Consider the following 21,111-nt stretch of genomic DNA (forward strand, 5'->3'; position numbering starts at 1 on the left):
TATGAGAAGGATAATGAATAACTAGGACAATTGATTAATTTTGATAATAATTGTGCCAGAATCAATATCTTCACGTGACATCAAATATAGGCGTCACAGGAATTCGCTTTACTCTCAAACAGGAAAGGAGTTATCTATTTCGGCAATCTGTTCCTTAGCTGTTAGTATACGTGGATCGCGAAGCGTCAAAGCAAGGGTCTGACCAATTGTAAAATCCTGGTATTTCACGGAGAAATTTCGTCAGGTGAGACTAGATCTAATTTCTTCTTCTTGTAGCATGAAATTGCCAAATGGATTGAGTCTGTTACGTAGTCCTTAAATAAAGCGGGTTCTTTTGTTTGAAATTTGCGGTAAAATGGCGTCAATGCAGTTCCTCTGATCTGTTTTCAGTTTGTCTACAATATACTTCATTAACAGTTTCCTGACATAATCGAGAACCAAGCCTTCCAGTTTTCTTGAGATGTCATAAGTTGTGAAGTGATAAAAAGAATTTCGTGGTCGTCGTCCATAAATTGTTAATTACAACAATTACGAGTTGACAATCATGTTAAACTCTTCCAATTAAATGTCAGCGTCTAACTCATCCTTATATCATCGACTAAACGAATATATCTGTCCACAATTTCACATCCTGATATTGTAACAGGTCAGATTATGTTGAAAAACTTGCTAAATGCTGCAACCAATTGAAGTTGCTATAAAGCCACAGAGATCGCTGCAATCACCGAAGAAAAATTTTTTTTTTCATTATTTCGAATACATACGTTGAGCTATAATTTATATTGGTAATATCGATGGCCCGTTAGGTAATTCAAATGCTTAAGTATGTTTCCACGCGAAGAGCTGAATCGGTCCATACCTTATTGAATCAATTATAATCCAAAACAAGATCAACTCACAAAATTTGCTTTGCATTAGCAATTTTCAGCGTCCTTTCATCGCCTGGCATTTTTGATAATTACTTTCTAACTCAGCATTTGTCTTAGTGGTTCTCAAAATGGAAAAAATGGTACTGCGACGGATTTGGTTGTGATCTAGCGGAAACAAGCTCTTAAAATGTAACATAATTTGTTTATTCTAGCATTTAGGAAATACATGCTGGCCAGCTATTGTTACCTAAAGGAAAGCATGAAAACAAATGACACAGCGCACTAAAAGGATTGGGTTATCTCAAGTAGCAGCAGTAGGTGAAACTTGTAGTTCTAATAGCGTGGTCCTAACTACTGCATAGTAATGGTTATCAGAAACAATAACGAAAGAACGAGCAAACCGTCTGTTTACTCACACTGAGACCTTCCCAAACTGAACATCAAAATATCAGCATTGCATTTTTTAAGATGTTATGTAATTCCTCCCGAGATTTTTAGCATTCTGAGTTATAAACAAGGTTTTTTTTTAATATAGTTTTTACTTTTGTATATATGCAATAAATTCAGCGAACGATGGATTAGTTCTGATGGCACAAATTGCAAATTTTCTTTGGTAACGCTCAATTGATCAGAGTGGGCAATCGTTACGAAGCAACACTTCATAGTACGCCCCTGCTTGTTTGGGGATGTTATCTTTGGTTAATTAAAATTAATTAGCTCTTATGTTTTAACCAGTTTTTAGATTTTATGGTAATAAACATAGAATCTTGCTGTTAGCATAACCACAGCAGATCACCACAGCTAGTAGTTTTTTCAGATTTATACGAAGGTGGCTGAGCGAACTTGAGGACGTTACGCAGGAAAACTTCTTGAAGATATGCGAGATGTGAGAAGAGATTTTTAGAACAGGACATTCTCTGAAATAATATGAGTGAATTGAAATCAATTCAATTTTACTATGAATTTGATAACAAGGTAGGCAAATTCAATTTATTTTTTCAACTCTTCAGTTAGTTTTCCTTGGCACCATTGTTAAATCATCAAAGGGATCTTTTTGTTAAATGAAAGGTAAAAAAATGTGTTCATCAACGGAAGCAGAATTTGAGTTATGTAACCGACATTTTACTTCGTTATCACATTGTTATATTTTTACAAGTCATTGCATCCGATGAAACCATGTGAAAAACCAGCAATTTTCGCCGGCAAACGTAAAGATCATTATAAATTATATGTATGTTTACATAAGTAGTTTTTGTGTACACTTCTGTCAAAGTTTCCCATACAAGTTCTCTAAGCAGATGTGTTTGAAGTCAAATAGGTTACAATTTGCATTTAAATCTTTCAATTTCAGAGATAAGGAAACAGGTTAACTGTTGTTGACATGGTAACGTCCGTTGTTTGGTATTTATCATAAATGAGAAAAATCCTCTGCGGTTTTAGTTTCACCTCTATATCATCCGTCATTTCGCGCATTACATAAGCCACAACTGCAACAATAGTCAAACAACCTTTATCAAAGTCTGCCGGCTAGACATTGTTTTTTCCTCAACTAGTTATTTATTAATGGTGAAATTAGGTATGTATTGTTTTGCAACTTGTAGATTTCATTTCATTTTAAAAAGACTGTTCTTGATTGTTATCAATCCACACACAAAATTGTCTCTCGCACTAGTAACGTGCTATTGAAGCATTTTTCACCGTCTTCTCTTACACTAGGAGAGTCTTGTTTGGGCAAACATCGTGAGAATATCCTCAACGTTTTATAAACTAACTAGAATTCATTAATACTGATATTGCGCAATGTATTTCTAAAGTTTAACGGTTTTCGAGAAGAAAGTGGAGGACTTGCGGGAGCTAATGACAAACTCGTCATGGATTTCAAAGGCATTGTCTTTTAAGGTAAGTGAAACAATTCCCACTTCAGATCTGGCTTTACTTTCTAGGAATTCAACTCTATTTACACATATCTGCAGAATTCCCTTGCAACAACAAATAACTAATTACGTATCGTTTTGTATCATGAAAGGAATACTCATTTAACTGCCCACTCGGAGAAATTCATCATGGTTGCTGCAGTTTTGTCCTCACTATGTTACTTTATCCTCGACGATACTCGTACGAATTTGTCGAGTTTCTAATGTTGAAGTTTAATATTGTGAAGATTTTAAAAACGAAAAACCACATTTGCGATAAACAAAATGATCTACCTGAAAGCGAAATCTATTTTGATTCAGATCTAACTGAAACTTGAAAGAGGGCGGCCTTCTCACTTCAATTCTATTTAAAAATTCTCATTCTGGATTTTTTATCTAGCACAAACATTTGCTCACCTTCAAATGCAAATACATACTGACAGAATCTTTTAGCAATGCAATATGCAGATTAAAACGATTATTTACTAATAAATAAAAAGTAAAAGATTTTGATCGATTTGGTTTTGACCATTTTTCTTGCTCGCTTTATATTTTTCGACCCAGTTAAACTAGTGAGGCACAAGTTTAGGGGTATAACGAGTGGTGCAGTAAATTTAATCGGCTTCCATTGTCTAAGGTAAAAGGAAGGCAAAGACTACTTTCTTTTAGCTTTTCTCAGAGTTTCCATTTCCGCCAGTGATAGGCATGATGAGATAAGACTTAAACGATGAAAAGTGTCCGTACATACGACACAAAGTATTGAATACTGGTCAGACATGTGCTTTGCATATCAGCCATTGTTTCTCTGAAGTATTCTTGACGTGGCCGCTTTTATGAAAAACCAAAACGAAAATTGCACTCGAAGGTTTCACGAAAATCACCTTTATAAGCGAGTCTGTAGAGGGAGTTTCTCGATTGTTGAAATATTGCCGACAAGATGATAGGACAGCGGTTAACCTTTCACCCTCATGGTCATTGGTGGACATGCGCACCATGGTCATAACTGATTATGGGAACCGAGAGAAAATTCATATCTAAACTTAGGCTCATCTTTGTGGGAAGTTTCTCAAGGTTGTAAATAAAGTCGGCATTGCAATAACTTCAAGGAGTTGAAGAAAGGTCCACTAAACCATGTAGAAGAGGAAAAGTACTAAGGTCTCCTGCATGAGAGGGAATGGTGTCTTTCTATGAAGAACTTTCATGTTATTTCTGCATTTAATTTTCATGCGAGCACTCATTTACTATTTTAAATGTTCGAACATATAATTTTCGGTAATTAAATGCTAAAATGTTTATTGAAATTTGTTTTATCACATTTTTGTGGTTTGTGACTGGGCACATATGGCTTATAAATATATAAGCACGAGATATAAGATTCCTTCTTTTAATATCAAGTTAATTTTCTTTCATAAACGAAAATATATTGGGCCAGAATTACCACTGACTGATGGTTTACTTTTCACGACATCTAGAGGAATCATTTTTTCTTTCACGTCATTAATGGAAACTGAAACATTTCAGGTAAAATGATAATTCATTGAATTGAAACAAATAATTTCTCTCTTTCTCATACAAATTTGTGACATGATAAATATAGTGAAAGAATATTCGCATAACAAAGTACCTGAAATGGGAATCACAGGTTCAAAATTTGGTGAAACCCAGCAATTTACGAAAGAAAGAATCGAAAGAAAAGAGAAAGTAAACTGAATTTAAACAAAACTTATGATGATTCAGTTAGGAGATAAAAACAGTTGCCTCAAACGCATAATACAGATCACGTCATCCGCTTCTTTTACCTGTTACTAAAGCTCTAAATTTCATAGCAATCGTAGCATCTTGAATCGCTGTATTTCGAATAATTTTTCTTTCGGTTCTCCACTCAGTTTCAAGTTTAAAGCTATTAAATTTGAAGAAAAATCGTTGAAGTGGCTATTATCGTGTTATCACATCATACTCAGTCTTTGATAATTGTTTGCGATCGATCACGCCATGAATAAATTTCAGCAGGAAGCTAGTTTAATTTATCGCCAATTTCATGAGCATTTAAATTCACACAGTGAAACCGAGAGAAAGGATGTAATTTCGTTAGTCTTGACGTGCAGCATGGTTTTTTTCAATATTCGAGTTTCTCGGTTGGAAATCTTAGTTGCCGCAGGGAATGACAAATTGTAATCGTTTCGAAAATAATGAGGACACATGTTTATGATACTAGTAATAGTTCACAAGGGAAATCCTGTAAAATCTCAGCTGAGTTGGTCCTTCGAAATATGTAGATAACGGTATATCTGATGTTATACAGTTGTCACTGAGAATGGCTCACTATAAGACCAGGAATGTGTCTATGAAATTCAATGTAATATTCTCCAGAAACCAATTTTGGTTACTGACCCACTTGAATATGTCTCTATCGCCAAATTAATTCAATATCTCCGCCTTGCTGTTTTAAAGTGGAAACTCTTAGGAATATTTCCTGACCATAACCTGATTTGTGCGTATTCAGGTTGGCTTATTTCTTACTTCATTAATGAAAATCCGTGTCCTGCTGAGTGAGATAGTCTTATAATGTTGTCATGATCGCTTATGGATGACGACTGGGTTTGAATATTGCAATAAAGACTAATTTCGCTCGGATTTGCTGCGGAGATGTTAAGACGAAAATTAAAAGAAAAAAAAGGGAATTAATTCCCTGCGAGCTGTAACTAATTTCAGTGTTTGATTGATTAGTTTTTGAGGCAATATTAGCTTAGTCTAATGCATATATATATATTTTTTTTTTTTCTTTTTAATTTCAATAAAAAAGATACTTCAGCTGCAAAAAGAAAATCCAGTTGAAAAGCTTTGCTGTTTGCTGATACGGAAAAACGTGTAAGGGTCTTTTTTTTTTATTTTAACTGATGTCTCATTTCAAAGATTAGTAAGCAACAAATTTCCCAATGCATACAAAATTAGCCATATAGTTCAACAGATCATTCACAATATTTTTCTTTAACCTTAGTAAAAAGCTTTGGAGATAAAAGAGAGCGTCAAGAATCTTCCTTATCCGAGGTACTTTGGAAAGTGCATTTTGTTCGGTCATCACAGCACTTAATCCATTTTAGAAAACGATTATTACGCCGATAGTATGAAACCACAATTGCCCATCATAAATTTAAGATGAAGAGAAAGTCTTTGCGTATTTCCCGTCACTGTTCATATTCCCTATTTTCCAAAAATAACGTAAGCTTATTTTCAGCATAGGCAAATTCTTAAATTTTTTTTTTCATTAGTCTTACGAGCTTTTACAATCATAAAGTCTAGATTTGCTTCTCCAAGAATGACAAGGTTGGCTGGCAATTCAGATCAGATCATCTCAGACTAAAAGAAGTTAATTGAAGGACTTTGACTGACTGTTGGTTTGTCGATTTCGGTGTAAATAATAATGTACTTATAATGATTAAACCGTGAGAGAACCATAATTGCAGCCTCTAGGAATTAAAAGACAGATTAGATCCCAAACAAGCTGATGACTAAGTTAGTGGCCAAATAGGAAACTTAGATAAAATTAATGATATGCTAAATTGGGCAAAAAAGAAAAAAAAAAGATTCAACTTAGTCATGGTGGTTTTAAAATTTTTATCGATTTTGAGTTGATAATTAACATAAGTGCTCCTCTGTGACTCTGTGAACAACGGCTTAATGGCAGTGATTCAGCGCAGTTAGGACTATATAATGATCAATTAACAACAATGAGAGTATGATTAATGAATGCCATTTACCTATCAAGCTACGACCTCTTATTGCATCATCCATTAAAAACTAATCTAAATTACAATACCCAAGAAACTGAACCTTGTCTCCAATTAAATTGAGACAAGGTGACTGCAAGGGTGATTACAAATGGAGTATACCTCATTTCTGCGAGAGACTAGTAAGTTTTACAATTGCTACAAGGTAAGAGAATCACGACCCCCCTTAGATATGCTAAATACCAACAGCGAAATTGTGAATCACTGACAATCTGCGAAATGATGCCGACCAGATTAGAGTTCAAGAAATAGAGACTTGCTGTTTGTTTTCAAAATCGATTAACTTAAGAAGCGGAAGACCTACAACTCATAATTTCCTGATCCGATTAATTTTCTCGTGTTTTCCTACCCATCGTAGTATTTAAGGAAGAAAGGTACTCTCTACTTGTTGGGAAAAAAACATGTCAGATTGAGTGGCCTTAAAAACACTCTTAATTATTAACAAAATAATTACGCTGGTAGAATACAAACATATTTTCGTGCATTTCACTTCTTGAAGTAAGGGTCAAGTTTATTTGTGTTGCCTTCAAACAATTAATATTTCATAATTCTTTTAAAAGTTCATAGCACTTATCATAACTTCTACATTTAACTCAGATATCAATTTGCATATTGCTGTTAAGTGCTACCATTCATAAAGAAATAACACACCCCTGAGTGCATCACATTGACTTCATCTGTCGTCCTTCTCTGAATAAGACTGTACAGTCCTTTTCACTGAAGTTTTTCTTCGTAATCTTTACTGATTCACGTAAGTGTTCTTACCTTTCTGCTTTAAAAAAATTACTCTTTTCTCATTCTTTTGACGTGTTTCTTCCTTTTTACAAGATACATATTTTGAGACATGCCAATTGCTCCCCTTATTTAGATTGCATAGTTTGATGACACCTTTGAAATCATTTCTAGCTACTTTTGTGTCAGTTAAGCGAAAAATAGAAACGGAACACTAAACATCAAGATTCTAAGAGATCAAGCAAAAGTATTTTTTTGTCAGGAAGGATAGCAGTCATTCTTCAAAGCTTGATTGATGATATTTTCCTAGTTTGCAACGTTCTGGCCCTACATTGCTAGCCATAACTTTGTTAAAGGAATGACTCGATTTTATTTCTGTCGCTGAAAAATAACATTTACAAAAGCAGAAATAAATCTGAGTGCTTGCCATAGCATGTAAATTTTATCTACAATAATATAATGTACTTCAGTTGAAAGGCAGTGCGAGGTTTCGTTTCCATTTTCAAATTGCTATTTTTCAAACACAGTTTGAAATCTAAGATTAAAAGAAATGATTTGCGCAAGTAATAAGGGATCACAGTAGTTACTTCATAAGTATTTAGAAACAACTCGAGGGGTGATTCTCACGATAACTTATTGAAGAATAGTAGTTATTCCTATAAGCTTGAATGATATTATTTTTCTAGTTTGCAACGTTTTAGCCCCACATTACCAGCCATAACTTTGTAAAAGGAGCGACTCGATTTTATTTCTGTCGCTAAAAAAATAACATTTACAAAAGCGGAAATAAATCTAAGTACTTGCCACAGCACGTAAATTTAATCTACAATAAGATTTTGTACTTCGGTTGCTAGGCAGTGCGAGGTTTCGTTTCCATTTTCAAATTGCTATTTTTCAAACACAGTTTGAAATCTAAAACTTACACATGGGGTAGCTTGGTCAAGATTCTTATTAACACTTAGCTTTCTTAGAAGAACTCACCCCTTAGCTTACAGCTTCAGAGAATACGAAAGAGAACTCTTGATTCTAAGAGTTACTAAATTAAATTTACGATATGCGATGATGAACTCGTTTTCAATAAAACACGTTTCAAATAAGTGCATTGCGTTAATGATGAGATGCATTTTCCCCGTGCATTTTCTTTTTTCCCTTTTTTAAAAATTGGTCAGTGTAGGATTAAAAGAAAAGTTTTTCGTTCTCTTAGCCACTGCTATTAACGCTTACCCCTAAAGTGCGGTTCACTTATTTGCACGCTAGAGTTCTACTATCTAAATGGATCAAGTAAGTCTTAAATTGGAATAATCAGGTAATCATCGCCTGAGGTAAATAGGTGGTTTTCCAGAGACAAATCGAGATTAACGCACTGTCGCTAATGGTCACCACATCGTCCTAAAATATATTCCTCTGCAAGTAGCCGTTAGTAGTCAAACGCGGTTTGACAAAACAAAGGTAAATTTTAAAAGAGAACTGAAAAATAAGTCATTTTAAACTACCACTTCAAACTTATTCCTTGCATTCTACGTGGCAACTCTTTGTCAGGTGATGATTTCGAATGAATACGAGTCGTATCTGTTCAGCACGTTGGTTAACAACTACTGTAAATGTGTATCTTAGCTCATAGTCATTGGTGTGTTTCTATCCTGAGTATTTTTTCGAATGGTACATGGTGTTGATAGGTTAGGTTTGTTACTGACTGCCCGTGGTGCATGCTTTTTGATTTCTGGCATCCGAGTTCCTTGAATCCGCTTTCTCAGTTGATGTTATCTGGATCAAGTCTTGAGTGGATGAATTCTTTAGTGGCACGAGTTTCCAGTGAGGTCCATGATCGACACTCATAACCTGCTTCTTAATACACCAAAGGTACTTTCTCGTCATAATCATTTCGCACTTGCAAGGATAATTTGAAACACTCACACCAAAGGTACTCTCTCGTCATAATCATTTCGCACTCGCAAGGATAATTTGACCTTTAAAACTATTTTTCAAAGGATTGTAAAATAAAGAAATTCCCGATAGCATCATGGAAAATGGAAAAGCGTTGCCTTTTTTATGAAATCGACACATGGGTGAAAACTTTAAAACAAAGAAGAAACAAAAGCACACCAAATTCATTGTTTAACCATCTACCTCCTAAAATTTACAATAAACACTTCGAGGCACTTTTATAAGTTGGTTAAGGTTATTTTGATAATGATCAGCACTTATAATCGTGTCTTAGATGGGCAGATTTCTTTTTTCTTCCCTAAAAGGTATTTTATTTTGCTCAATAATTTATTGAATTTGTATGTTTGCTCATTAAACATTAGGTAAGGCCTTGGGAATCAGAAACTGGAGTCCTGTTTGGTTTTTTCGAGCTAAGAAGAGGAAAGAGAGCAGACAAAATACTGTTTATCAAAAATGCAACAATCAGAGGCCGATACAAACATTGCAAAGACGCAAAGAATGCCTATTGCTCACCAAAAATGTACTTCCCATTTAACTTAGAAAGAGATTCACTTGTAAGTTACCATGAACGCAAAACGATATTCAATAGCATGATCTAGTTAGTATACCATTAGCATAATGTGGGTGGCAAACTAAACCTCACACGTATCGTGCTGTTCAATGTTTCTTCTTTGTTTCAAAAAATCTCCCCTGATGCTCATATTTCGACACATAGGAAGTTGTCTCCTTCTTCCTGTTATTTCGTGTCACAATTTGCGACCAGTTTTCTTTGAAAATAAAACATGGTTAAATAAGTCACAGATCTCTGCAGGCGCACGATATGAATGTGTTGTAGTAAACACTCCTTTAAGCGTCTTCGGGGAGGAAAGCCCTCTAACACTCGATAAAACCAAAACAGAGGATAATTTAAATGTAATAACGAAACTTTGCCGTGAAAAGGGCAATAAAAAAAAACTAGAGCTCGGTACCTGTAAACGGTCCACAGAGATCGCAGCAGTCATTTGAAAATGCAACACACAGGCGACTCAGTGATTGCGGCATTCGTTTAGTTTATTAGAGAAAGCATTGTATTTCGTCATGTTTGCTTGTTTGTTTGTTTGTTTGTTTTTTCCCATAGACAAGAGAACCTTTTATCGTTTGTCTCACGATGTAAGAGTGGGGCTAATCAATTGTGTAAAGCTCTTAAAAACTTAAAAATAATGTGTCAACTTCGCCTAACTGGAATCTTTACCACGGTACTATATTTTTTTCCAAACGAAAAATTCATGAATAATATATCAATTGTTGTCAAAATTATCGTTTTAACTTCTTCTGAAATAAGATCAGCGATAGGTCATATGGCTGCCATGGCTACCGTGAGTTTTGGAATGGCTTCTTTTAACCGGCTTTGGTATCAAAAATACCTCACTTGTTTGATTTCAATTGATTATTCGATTGATCCCTTTCAAGTATAATGTAATTAAGAAGTTACAAATAAATGCTGTCATCTACTTATGATTTGAAATTCACATGAAATGAACACTGAATGCGGCACCGGTGCACCATTTCCACCAGCTTTGCTATCAATCCAGACGGGATCTGGCCTTTTTTTTTCTGAATCGGTGATACGCTTCCTAACGATATGTCAACGGCATGTATTTTAGCTGTAGACTAATCATTTAAAGTAAGATCATCTCAGTTAGACACATAGCTTAGGTAGCTGTGAAAACGAAGCCGGATTTGTTTAATGAAAACTACTGTCTCTTGGCAACTTATGCAATGAGCCGGAATACTTGTTAAATTGGGTATTTTTTCCTCCTTAATAAAAAAGAGTGCATTGTTTTGTAAACAATTCACTGTGGGAGATCAGATGTTATTGCAAGGTCACTGGAAAAAAAAAATGAATAATTGTTATGATCCTTTTGAATTGCGCTTTGAATATTCCACAATTATTCACCAAGTGTGGTTGTCGAAATTTCAGTCTGCTTTCAATATCTGAGAACATTGCGTAGAGCATGTCTCTAACACCGAGTGGAAAAGTCCTTCACTCATAAAATACTAAACATTTCTGTGAACAATGACCTCATGTGGCTCTGTGATATAGTTCAGTTTTTCACCTGCTAGCAAACTTAATCCATAGTTTCACTGCTGACGGAAAGTATGTTATGATTTTCGAGTGCCCTACTGTTTTCAATTATTTCATGGTTTTATTAAAAGCGGGCTGGTCAAGAGTATGGATTTAGTAATAACCGTGAAGTTCAAAGTTAATTGCTGAATTGTTTTCTTCCCTATAAGACGTAAAGGACCTTGAAACAATGTCTTTAATAGAAAGGACCTTTCTTGAAAATCTTCTGTCGTTAGTTTTTAATTATTAGAAAAGCGTTGTTTACAAACCGTTTAGAGAGCACCAAATCTTAATTTAATCACCTTCGTACCGTTGTATGGAGAAGTCGAAATTCCCGCTTGAAATACACGTTTTCTGTCGCTGTAGTAAACTTAGAGTCAAGTTAGAATCACTTATGCCACATTCTGTTGATTTAGAAACTCAATGCAACGTCAATGAGCGACAGTATGGTGAGTGCATAGATTTTGGCACGCCACTAATAATTAAACATCCAATGACGAGCGCTGAGTATTTAAATAACCACTCTGTCTCCCATCTGTAATTAATAACGGAAAACAGTTTGGGTTGTTGTGCGATTCAGCAGCATTAAATACATTCATCGTTCGTAGCTAAGGCCATTCTAGTCATACATATTCCCTGAGAAGTATTTAAGCCGACTCAGGGAGAATGAGTGAATTTGAAAGTAGAGAAGAATGTTGTGGTTGACGACGAGGACCCATCAGTTCGATAGCAGGAATTAGCGGTTAGTTGTATCGGTTACTGTTATCTTAAGATTGCTTGAGGCCTATCCAACGGAAAACATTTCCCTTGCCCTTTATATTTTTGTTTGCTTTATCACTTTCGACAATTTTGAGCAATGCTCAATTGAGCGTTCAAGTTGTCGCCGTTACAGTTACAGAATTGAATAACTCGTGTTCCCTCAAGTAAATATACATAAACAGTGTATACAAATTGAATGAAATTATGCCAAATTAGGGCAAGTATATAGCTGAACGTATTGATATTTCGAATTTCCTTGTTTATGATCAAATTTGCCCCAGTTTCATGAGATGGGATGGAAGTAAAGTAAGCCAAAGTCTTGCCATGTCACCATAATACATATCTAAGAAAAATAAATGCATCAAATTACTGAGGACAAGTCGCAAGCAGGTGCTGCCGGTTGAAATTTGGCGCCAATAGGAGATTGCCTTGATGTCTAAATGTCACTGTATTTTCTGTTTCATGATGCTGGTAAACCTCAAACAAGATTATCACCTAAATATTTGGAAAAAAACAATTTGAGCAAGTCGACTTTTTCGTAAAGAACGGCAGACGTTTTGAAATAAAAAGTCGTCAACACAGCGGTGAAGCTGAAAATTGAATCGAATTTACATAAACGTGAGTCTCTTCTAATTACCTTTTGGAATCAATTTTCTCAAACTTTCGAATTTGCTCCTCGCAATGAAAGAATTTAAAAGTATAAATTTTAGAGAATTTACTGATCGAAAGAGCTTTTTCTTCATCAGAGGATTCTTGAACTTTGCAAAAACTTACTGTAGGGGAAATGCATCACGACCGCGTAGTCGCGGGTTGCTAGACACCTCCTGATATAGCATATTTTCCCGTTACAAACCGGAGGTTTAACAGCTTTTATCATGGAAAACGCTCTAAAGAGTTACCTCATTAAGACAAACGAATATGGAGTTTAAAACTTCATCAGATCGATGTCTGTCCAAGCAAAAGTAATGTTTTGTCTACTCTCAAAGGATTGCCAATTAATAAGCTGAAACCTGATTGAAAATTTGAAAGGAAGATTGAATTTAAGGTGTTAAATAAAGATGTGATTTTACGTAAAAAATCTTCAATTACCTTTAAGCTTCTTTAATTCTTGAAAAGAAGAACTCGCTTACAAACCGTTATCATCCTATGATCACTTGTTCGTAATAATGCACTCTTTGACAGCCGAGAAACCCTGTTTTTCTAAGATCATCGAGTAGATGAACCGTTTCTGATTTCAGAAAGAAATATTATACACTCTATTTGTAATTAAAAGTCAGAATTAAGACACATTGGCAGTCCTGAACTAATAAATAATAAAAGAAAACCAGCCTAATTCACTTTTGTTTTCTCCATTACATAGAAAGTAAAACTCCGACAAGAAAGATGAAAATAAAGGAAAGCCATATATTTTTGCACGAAATTTAACAAAATTTGCATGTAACTTATAGAAACACAGGTAATGGGGGCTTTAGGGACTGAGCGCGATATTTGATTGTTGATTAAAAAACAAATGAATTTTTAAGGCAATAGAATCGTCTCCAGACGAGAAAAAAACAAAACAAAAATGATAATTATCTCCCGCAAAATTAGAAGAAGTACACCAACACAAAGTTCATCTTGATTAAATATCTAATACAAAACCCTTCAAAAAAGAAATAATAATCTAAAACTTTGTACTTTCGGCAAATCCCATGGGATAATTGAATTAAGTAAATGCATGTTCGTTTTAGCATCTTGAGTCACAGTTGACGAAGTACTCTACATAGAAACGTCTTTTTGGCCGTTTAATATATGGTATTAGTAATATTCACGAGCCATGGCACAAGAGAACGTCTGTGTAATATTCTGTAACACTGTTCGCTTGAAAGGGAAAGAACGTGGTTAATACGTGAGGCCGATTTTGGATTATTCCTGATCTTAAATCAGTCTGTCGCTACGTTTTTTTTATCGCCGCTGAATGATTTGTTTGTGTAGTAACCTCTATGTAGTAACCTGTTGCGTAATGCCACCATGTAAGGGCACTTAAGAACCGCTGATACATAGGAAACGTCCAAGGTAGGGATGGTTCTTTTGCAATAACATGTCACTTATGCTACCAAAACATGTCAGTGCATGAAATAGTAGCTGTTGTGCAGAAGATATTTCATACATTAGAGTTTGTGGGTGATAAAGTGAATCTTACCACACGTAAAACTAATGTTGTTCAGGCAATGTTCGAGATGACAATTTTTACATTACGCGGTGTTCCAGGTTACAAAACTAACAAATTCACTCTTTTCATTCTCCTAGAGGCTTTAGAAGGAAAGGCAGCGATGTCATATTTGCATTTTGTTGGATTTCTCTCATTTTTACGACTGTCAGGTCTATTCAGGTAATAACATGAAAATCTTCCTACGTATACTAAGAGAAATTCACTTCCATATTTTGCCTTAGCTTTGGAAAGTTTGTTTTTCAAGTTTGAACTATCGCTAACAACCAGTTAATAAACAATGGGTGATTGGTGATTGTATTTAAGGGAAATGTGAATTGACCTGGTTTGATGCGATAAATGTCAGTTACAAAGTTCATAATTACATATATTGCTCTAACTATATTCAACCTATGTTGGTGTTTTGACGGCACTAATGATGGGTGCATAAACTCTCGACCGTTCTATAATTTATTACAATATCATTCAGATAATAGTAAATCATGATACAAATGCTAGTTTTAAAACAAACTGCTAGTTTTAAAACAAACCCAAGGTTCTATAAAGGCAGCCATATATTCAGAAACTTCTGCCACTAAACCGCTTAACCGTTAAATTAAATCGTTCATAAACCCGATAATTTGCATAGGAAATACAAAGAGACTTCTCAGCCCATTCAAATGAGTTTTACACCTTTTGTTTTCTATATTAATTGTGTTTCTATGGGACCAAGTTGTCGTTATTTTCAATGGAGCAAGTGTTAAATCGGCTGTTGTTGGGTGGTTGTCATGTATAAGTTCAAATTTGCATTCATGTCCAAGGAGAGAGAACTTTAGTATCAGTTTTTATCAATTTCTTTAGAGTTCCTATGCCATTAACATTGTAGACTAGACGAATACAAACTTATCCTACACACCTAACTCTTTCGAAAAGCCAACATACAGGTAATTCTTTAAAGTGATTCTTTCTCGCCATTTAAAGCAAAACTAATAAGGCCAACAAAAGAAACGTGGCAAAGAAGGGAGAAGTTTGGCATGTTTTTCTCTAAACTTAATTGATTTTTTTTTAGCCATGGCTTGGTGATAAGGAATACCTCTAGTGCTGACGAGAGCTCTACCTCTACAAGTAAACAGCCACTTACTAAGATAGGGAATCCTTTCGAGTCTATGCTCATCACAACGTAAGTTTTTAAAAAAGAGAGCACCTCAATTTCAAGGGGTGCCATTATTTAAAATAGCTGTGATCAGACGAATTAGATTTTCTCGACAAAGGAGAAGAATGGGCTTGAAAAACAAAACAAACAAAAAAAAAAGATAACATGTCACCTTAAAGTTGTATTTTTGTTGAAGTTCTATTTTTGTGTATCAAAAACCACTGCCTTTTCAATTCCTTCTCGTAATTCAAGTAGATTTATTGGCGATTCCTCAAAGACCAACCTAGAAATGAGGTCGCTTTTCTCAATTTTATTTGCAGGGAGTCAACTATAGACTTGGCAACGCGAAAACATAATAGGAGTGAAGAAATAAAGCCAGCGAACACACCGCCATGGTAGGTACTTTCTTTCATGTAGCCGGCTACAGAATTACAAGGGAAATCAATTTTCGGGCAATTGTCTCTGATTTTAAAATAATCTCTATAGTCCCGAGGGTGTCCTCGGAAGATACATGACGTGCATTCATTCTGCTCATGGTAACAAGCTGAACTTATGTGCACTTATAAGCTCCTTACTGGGTTCAAAAGTATTGTTTTGATGTTTTTGTGAGGATTGAATTAACTAAGAGCAAATCTTGAAGTCGTTTCGACAAAATTTTCTTTTCCTCACAGGGAATACCAACTGAAGTATGAGGAGTTAGTGATACCGGGAAGAAACGTTTCTGATATTCTTGAAATTGTATTTAAGAACTATGACAAAAGGATTCGTCCATTTTATGGAGGTAAATATGCTCTTTAGATAAAAATGTTACTTTGTCGCGTTCATTTATTCAATGCATGGCTGGCTCCTCAAGCAAGCAGAATAATTCGTTTTCTGTGTTCTGATTAACTATAGGAGTGCGTTAGATGGACCTGTCTAACGCCGCCCAGGTTTGCCTGCTTAGCTCCCGAAGTCGGCTTTTGTCTGTATCTGTAATCTCTTAAAACAAAGACAATCATTTGCTTCATAAATGTTTTGCAAAGAAAGGGATCGTCCAGAATTTAACAAACTTGAACCCGTTCGAGGTGAAAAACGCATCTATATCCCTCATTTGCCATCTTAGTTTCTGAAAAAATTATTTTACAACCTTATTTTATGTTTTCTCCTGTATATGATTTATGCTGTGTTTTCTTTCAGTACAAACACTCCACGTCGATTTGGACATGTTAATTCTGTCATTTGGAGAGATTAGTGAAACTAGCATGGTATGTGGCACCTACATTCGCCTAATTTAAAGAAAACCTTCATCTAAACTTCCGTTACCTTTAAAGTAAAAAAAAGGAAGAAAAATTAGTTTCGAAGAAAATACGTCCATTTTGCCTTATTTTTGGTGCTACCCCTTTATTTAAAGTGCATATGCAATTTTCCTGTTCCTCTCTAAACAGCCGATTACTATTCATGATTATATCATATTATTTGCTCAGTGCTCTTTACTATCCTGCAGGATTTTGAGGTGGACTTATACCTTGGCCAGTTTTGGCAAGATCCACGATTAGCTTTCGGTATCAACAGAACAATTATCCTTGGGGGAATAGCATGCGAAAAGTTTTGGTTACCTGACACCTTTTTCGTCAATTCCATCGACACAAGAATACACAGGATGGTTTTCGCCAACAAGAAAATATGGATAAATCTAATTAACGGAAGCATGATGTTAAGTGCAAGGTAGTTTCAATTACATCACAAAACAAAAAAAACACACATACAAACAAAAAAAAAACAAACAAGAAAAGACAACAAACAAAAAAACTTACAATTATAGCGAATTAGAAACAGTCACCACAAATAAAGCCCTTTGCTCTGCTTGGACACAGAATTTTCAGTGTTCTTTCGATGCTTTCATTAATCGAATATAAGCTGTTTGAAGTTTGTTTTCTTTCTACAATCTTTACACAACAGGTTAGTAACAAAAAATTCGTGCAAGTTGGATCTTAGGAACTACCCACTGGATGAACAGACTTGTCACCTAGCCTTTGAAAGTTGTAAGTATTCACAAGAAAAAAACTTTCATATTGGGATGAGGACACGCCAGGGAGAATCTCTTATTATCCCTAAAACGTTTTTGCCCACTGTTTTGAACTAATCTGACACGGCTAAACTAAGTGTATGGGTTCATACCAGTTTGTCAATATTTCTCCCTTTTCCTGCGACACTTTGAGTTGACATTTACTGTTGTTACTATCATTTCGATATGGCAGTTTCGTACGAGGAAAAAGACTTGAAATACAAGTGGCGGTCTCCGGTGGAGAGTACGATCTTCATTTATGACAATGAAATGGCGCAGTTCGATATTGTGAGCGCCACGAGATATTTAAAACATGCAGTGTATCACTCTGGTAAGGAAAATTTTCATGCGGTAAATAAGTAAGGCTAAGCTGTCACTAAAAGAAATATACTGCAAAGACTCTCACACAAAACATCCTAATTTGAAGCACAATAATAAAATTTTGCTTAACACATATGAAACTTAATGGTTTGGGAGGTGAAAACTGTACAGTCTGCAAAAGTGTCGAGTTATTTTAAATGTTAAACAGTAAGATGGCATGATATCACTTTGAAATGAAGCGAGATGTATCATGAAGAACACAAATCGCAAAATTACAAAGGAGAAGCGGGGATGGCAATAGAGTGTTGGCGATAATTTTGCCAACGACTGTTTCAATATATCTTCAGGCCAATGTGCCAATTATTTTGTTGCGCACTATAGAAACAAAACATTGATATCTAGCAGACGGCTAACAATGTGACATTGTGTACTTATCAATCCATTCATGAACTGAAAATAACCAGTTACTATTGTATAATTCCTAAACAAGAGTTTTCCTTCAACAAGGAACCAACCAGAATTTTCTCTTTTCATTATGTTTCAGACATGTTCTCTGGTTTAACAGCGACTATGATATTTCGTCGACGATCTATGTACTACATTTTTCAAATGTATATTCCTTGCGTGTGTGTTGTAGCTCTCTCTTGGGTCAGCTTCTGGATAAATCACGAGGCCGTTCCCGCCCGCGTGGCACTCAGTATAACCACTGTATTGACTATAAGCTACATGCGTGGAAACGTCAACGCAGGGATGCCACGTGTTTCTTACTTAAAGTCTATCGACTACTTCTTACTTGGAGGATTTGTGTTTATCTTTATGACTTTGTTAGAGTATGTTCTTGTTCTGAAGCAATCTCGAAAAATACACGCGATGAATAACACTAAGAAGGATGATTGCGAGTTAAGCCAGGATAAAGAAAATCTGGTAAGTTCACGGCCAGTTGCAACAGCAGTACACGTAAGACGCGCCCTTCTTACTTCTATCCCTCGATTCTTATAGCCGTTTTCTTTTTTCCTTCGTTTGTGCTATAGAACAATCTCTCTCTATTTACTTTACGTTACTTTAAAAGCACATTTGAGTTTCTTTCATGTGAAGTCACTCAACAAAGCTGAACATCTCGAAGTCAATAATAAGTAATGCTCACCGAAATCATTTTTGAGCTGTACGCACCTTGTGGGACAGTTGAAGGATTGCTCTGTAGGGTTATGTTGTTCTGCTATCACATATATTTTAGAGATAACTACTCAACTATATTCAAATATTTACCGAATATAGAGTGTTAACCTACCATCACTCGATTTAAGGTAGCGGTACTGTTTCACCTCATGTCTTTAAACTCCTGTTTCGTAGGACCGACGACCTCTTCTTGTAACTGTCGCATTCGACGGCAAAAGCTACAAGTTTAGACATTCTTTGGAAAACATGGAAAATGGCTTACACTCTTCTTACCCAAAAAGAAAAAGCTCCGTGCACGATCGCACACGAAAGCAGAACCTGGCAACACGCTTAAAACCCTTCTTTGTCAAGAAAGGAGTTAAAGAGAACGAAGGAGTCATACACAGAGTAAAACGCAAATTTAGGTCAGAACAAGGAGTTCACTATTTAGATCAGTATTCAAGAATTCTGTTTCCATTGGGATATGCTGCCTTTTTGACCACCTACTTCGTTATCTACATGGTGAAAAAGTAACAGTGCCTGGATGGGATGATTAATTGCACTTTGGACCTACAAAGCAAGAACATAAAATAGTCCTATCCATTAAGTAGACGTTGGGAAGTGGTGTTAAGAGCATATACCTTGTTTGAAAGAACCCAAGTCAAATTAATTCATACTGTCGCTTGCTTTATGACGTGTTCTCAAATGGCCAGATTCGCCGCCGTTGCTGCTCCTTTGTATGACCGTAAACCAGTTGTAAAAAGGGAGATTTATTATTAACATTCAAGGATGATGAGAAAAGACAGCTTTGGTCTATCTGATCGAAAGCCACACTACCTCGCGCGTGGTAAATTGTATCGTAGTATTGTTATCGCATCATGCAATAGGAATTTAAATTAACGATGAACATAACGTGTTACTTTCTACTGTTGTAAGGCGTTCCCTAATACTTGTTTGAATTATTTTTTGGAGATGCAGTAGTCAGATTAAGAATCAAAAGTTGTTGTTCAGTACAATTTTACTTGGATAAAAAGGCAAATTTCCATGTTTCTTTCATTATTCTTTTTTTTATATTATATAGATATATATGTGATATCTGTGACATATCGAGTGCTTGATAAGGTCATACCTCTCTGGCAAAACGATGTGAGAACTACAACTATGATGGAAAAAAAAGATTTCAGTATAGTGATATTATACAAAATTTGAAAAACGATTATATCAAATTTGAAAAGTGTAATGAATATAAGAAATTGGGAAAACTACAAAAAGGAAAACGAGAAGAGAAAAACATCTTGCAAGACCATAAGCCAATTTATACTTGATATTGTGCGTCTAGTGTAGTGAACCACTTGGAGTGGAAGTGTTCTCAGTGTCATTTATGCTTTGATCTATAAGTATCCTGTCCTATCTGCCAAAAGTTAGAGAAACCTTAAAGTACCACATGCTTAGTTCATGTATGCTACAGTAAATTCAATTTACGGGTTACAATAAAATAAATCAATTTATTCCCCTATATATGGAAGCATCAACTTAGACGCGTCTGTTAGTTCTTATAATCCCCCAAATTATCTGCGGGCCATATTGAATAAAAATGGCGCGTAAAAGCGAGCTTGAGAATAATGAAGTTACAATTCGGTAAAACAATCAATGTAATCATATTGAGCAAAATGCAAAGAGGGGAAAGGGGAGGGGAGCAGGCGGGGGAGGGGAGCAGGCGGGGGAGGGGAGCAGGCGAGAGAACTAGATATTATTCAACTGAAATAATCAAACCCTTCTTCAATCCATTGAAGACACCGTACGATTAACTAGCTAAGATAGTGTGCCCAGCCAATACTGATCATTTATTAAATCAAAGCAAGAGACGATGAATTGTTTTGATAATTCTTTGTCAAAAAAACATCAGTGTGAACTTAGTGCGACTAGAAGCTGAGGAAATGAAATTTCGGTCTTGAAGCAAACGTCATACAAAAAGGGTTGTTTGTGATAGGATCATCTTACTACTGACCAGTTAGCTAAGTTCGATTTTCAGAAAATTACCTCTTTTTTCTAGAGGTTTCATCCTAGAAATGGATAGCTGAGTGTTATCATTCCGTTAGAAAACAATTTTATGGAACGGAGGGTCGTCGACTTCTTCAGGC

General features: G+C 35.5%; 1 protein-coding gene across 9 annotated transcripts; it reads left to right on the forward strand.

Annotated features, from left to right (window-relative positions):
- The first annotated feature begins 94 nt into the window (after positions 1-94).
- LOC113674762 (gamma-aminobutyric acid receptor subunit beta) lies at positions 95-20,506 on the forward strand. 9 transcript variants are annotated; one of them, XM_089197655.1, is made up of 12 exons: positions 96-244; positions 2,684-2,768; positions 14,399-14,480; positions 15,367-15,477; positions 15,771-15,845; positions 16,122-16,231; positions 16,627-16,694; positions 16,934-17,154; positions 17,389-17,471; positions 17,688-17,825; positions 18,360-18,739; positions 19,166-20,506. In XM_089197655.1, exons 3-12 carry the CDS (start codon positions 14,422-14,424, stop codon positions 19,502-19,504), a joined length of 1,584 nt encoding a protein of 527 aa, XP_089053781.1. In that variant the 5' UTR covers positions 96-244; positions 2,684-2,768; positions 14,399-14,421; the 3' UTR covers positions 19,505-20,506. The 9 variants fall into 9 exon arrangements, with proteins under 9 accessions (XP_027047059.2, XP_089053781.1, XP_089053784.1 ...); XM_089197658.1 differs by lacking the exon at positions 2,684-2,768 and adding an exon at positions 1,082-1,183 and having other exon boundaries at positions 108-244; XM_089197657.1 differs by lacking the exon at positions 96-244 and adding an exon at positions 5,586-5,650 and having other exon boundaries at positions 2,689-2,768.
- Positions 20,507-21,111: the final 605 nt, after the last annotated feature.

The sequence above is a fragment of the Pocillopora damicornis genome, chromosome 2 (genome assembly GCF_964200805.1).
Source record: "Pocillopora damicornis chromosome 2, jaPocDami1.2, whole genome shotgun sequence".
Lineage (NCBI taxonomy): Eukaryota > Metazoa > Cnidaria > Anthozoa > Scleractinia > Pocilloporidae > Pocillopora > Pocillopora damicornis.

What these genes read in the sequence shown, in the direction of transcription:
- LOC113674762 (XM_089197654.1), top strand. Translation starts at nt 2,727, where the DNA reads ATGACAAACTCGTCATGGATTTCAAAGGCATTGTCTTTTAAG. An exon ending in AGATTAGTGAAACTAGCATG is followed by an intron (nt 16,695 to 16,933) that starts GTATGTGGCACC and finishes ACTATCCTGCAG; the next exon opens with GATTTTGAGGTGGACTTATA. An exon ending in ACATGCAGTGTATCACTCTG is followed by an intron (nt 17,826 to 18,359) that starts GTAAGGAAAATT and finishes ATTATGTTTCAG; the next exon opens with ACATGTTCTCTGGTTTAACA.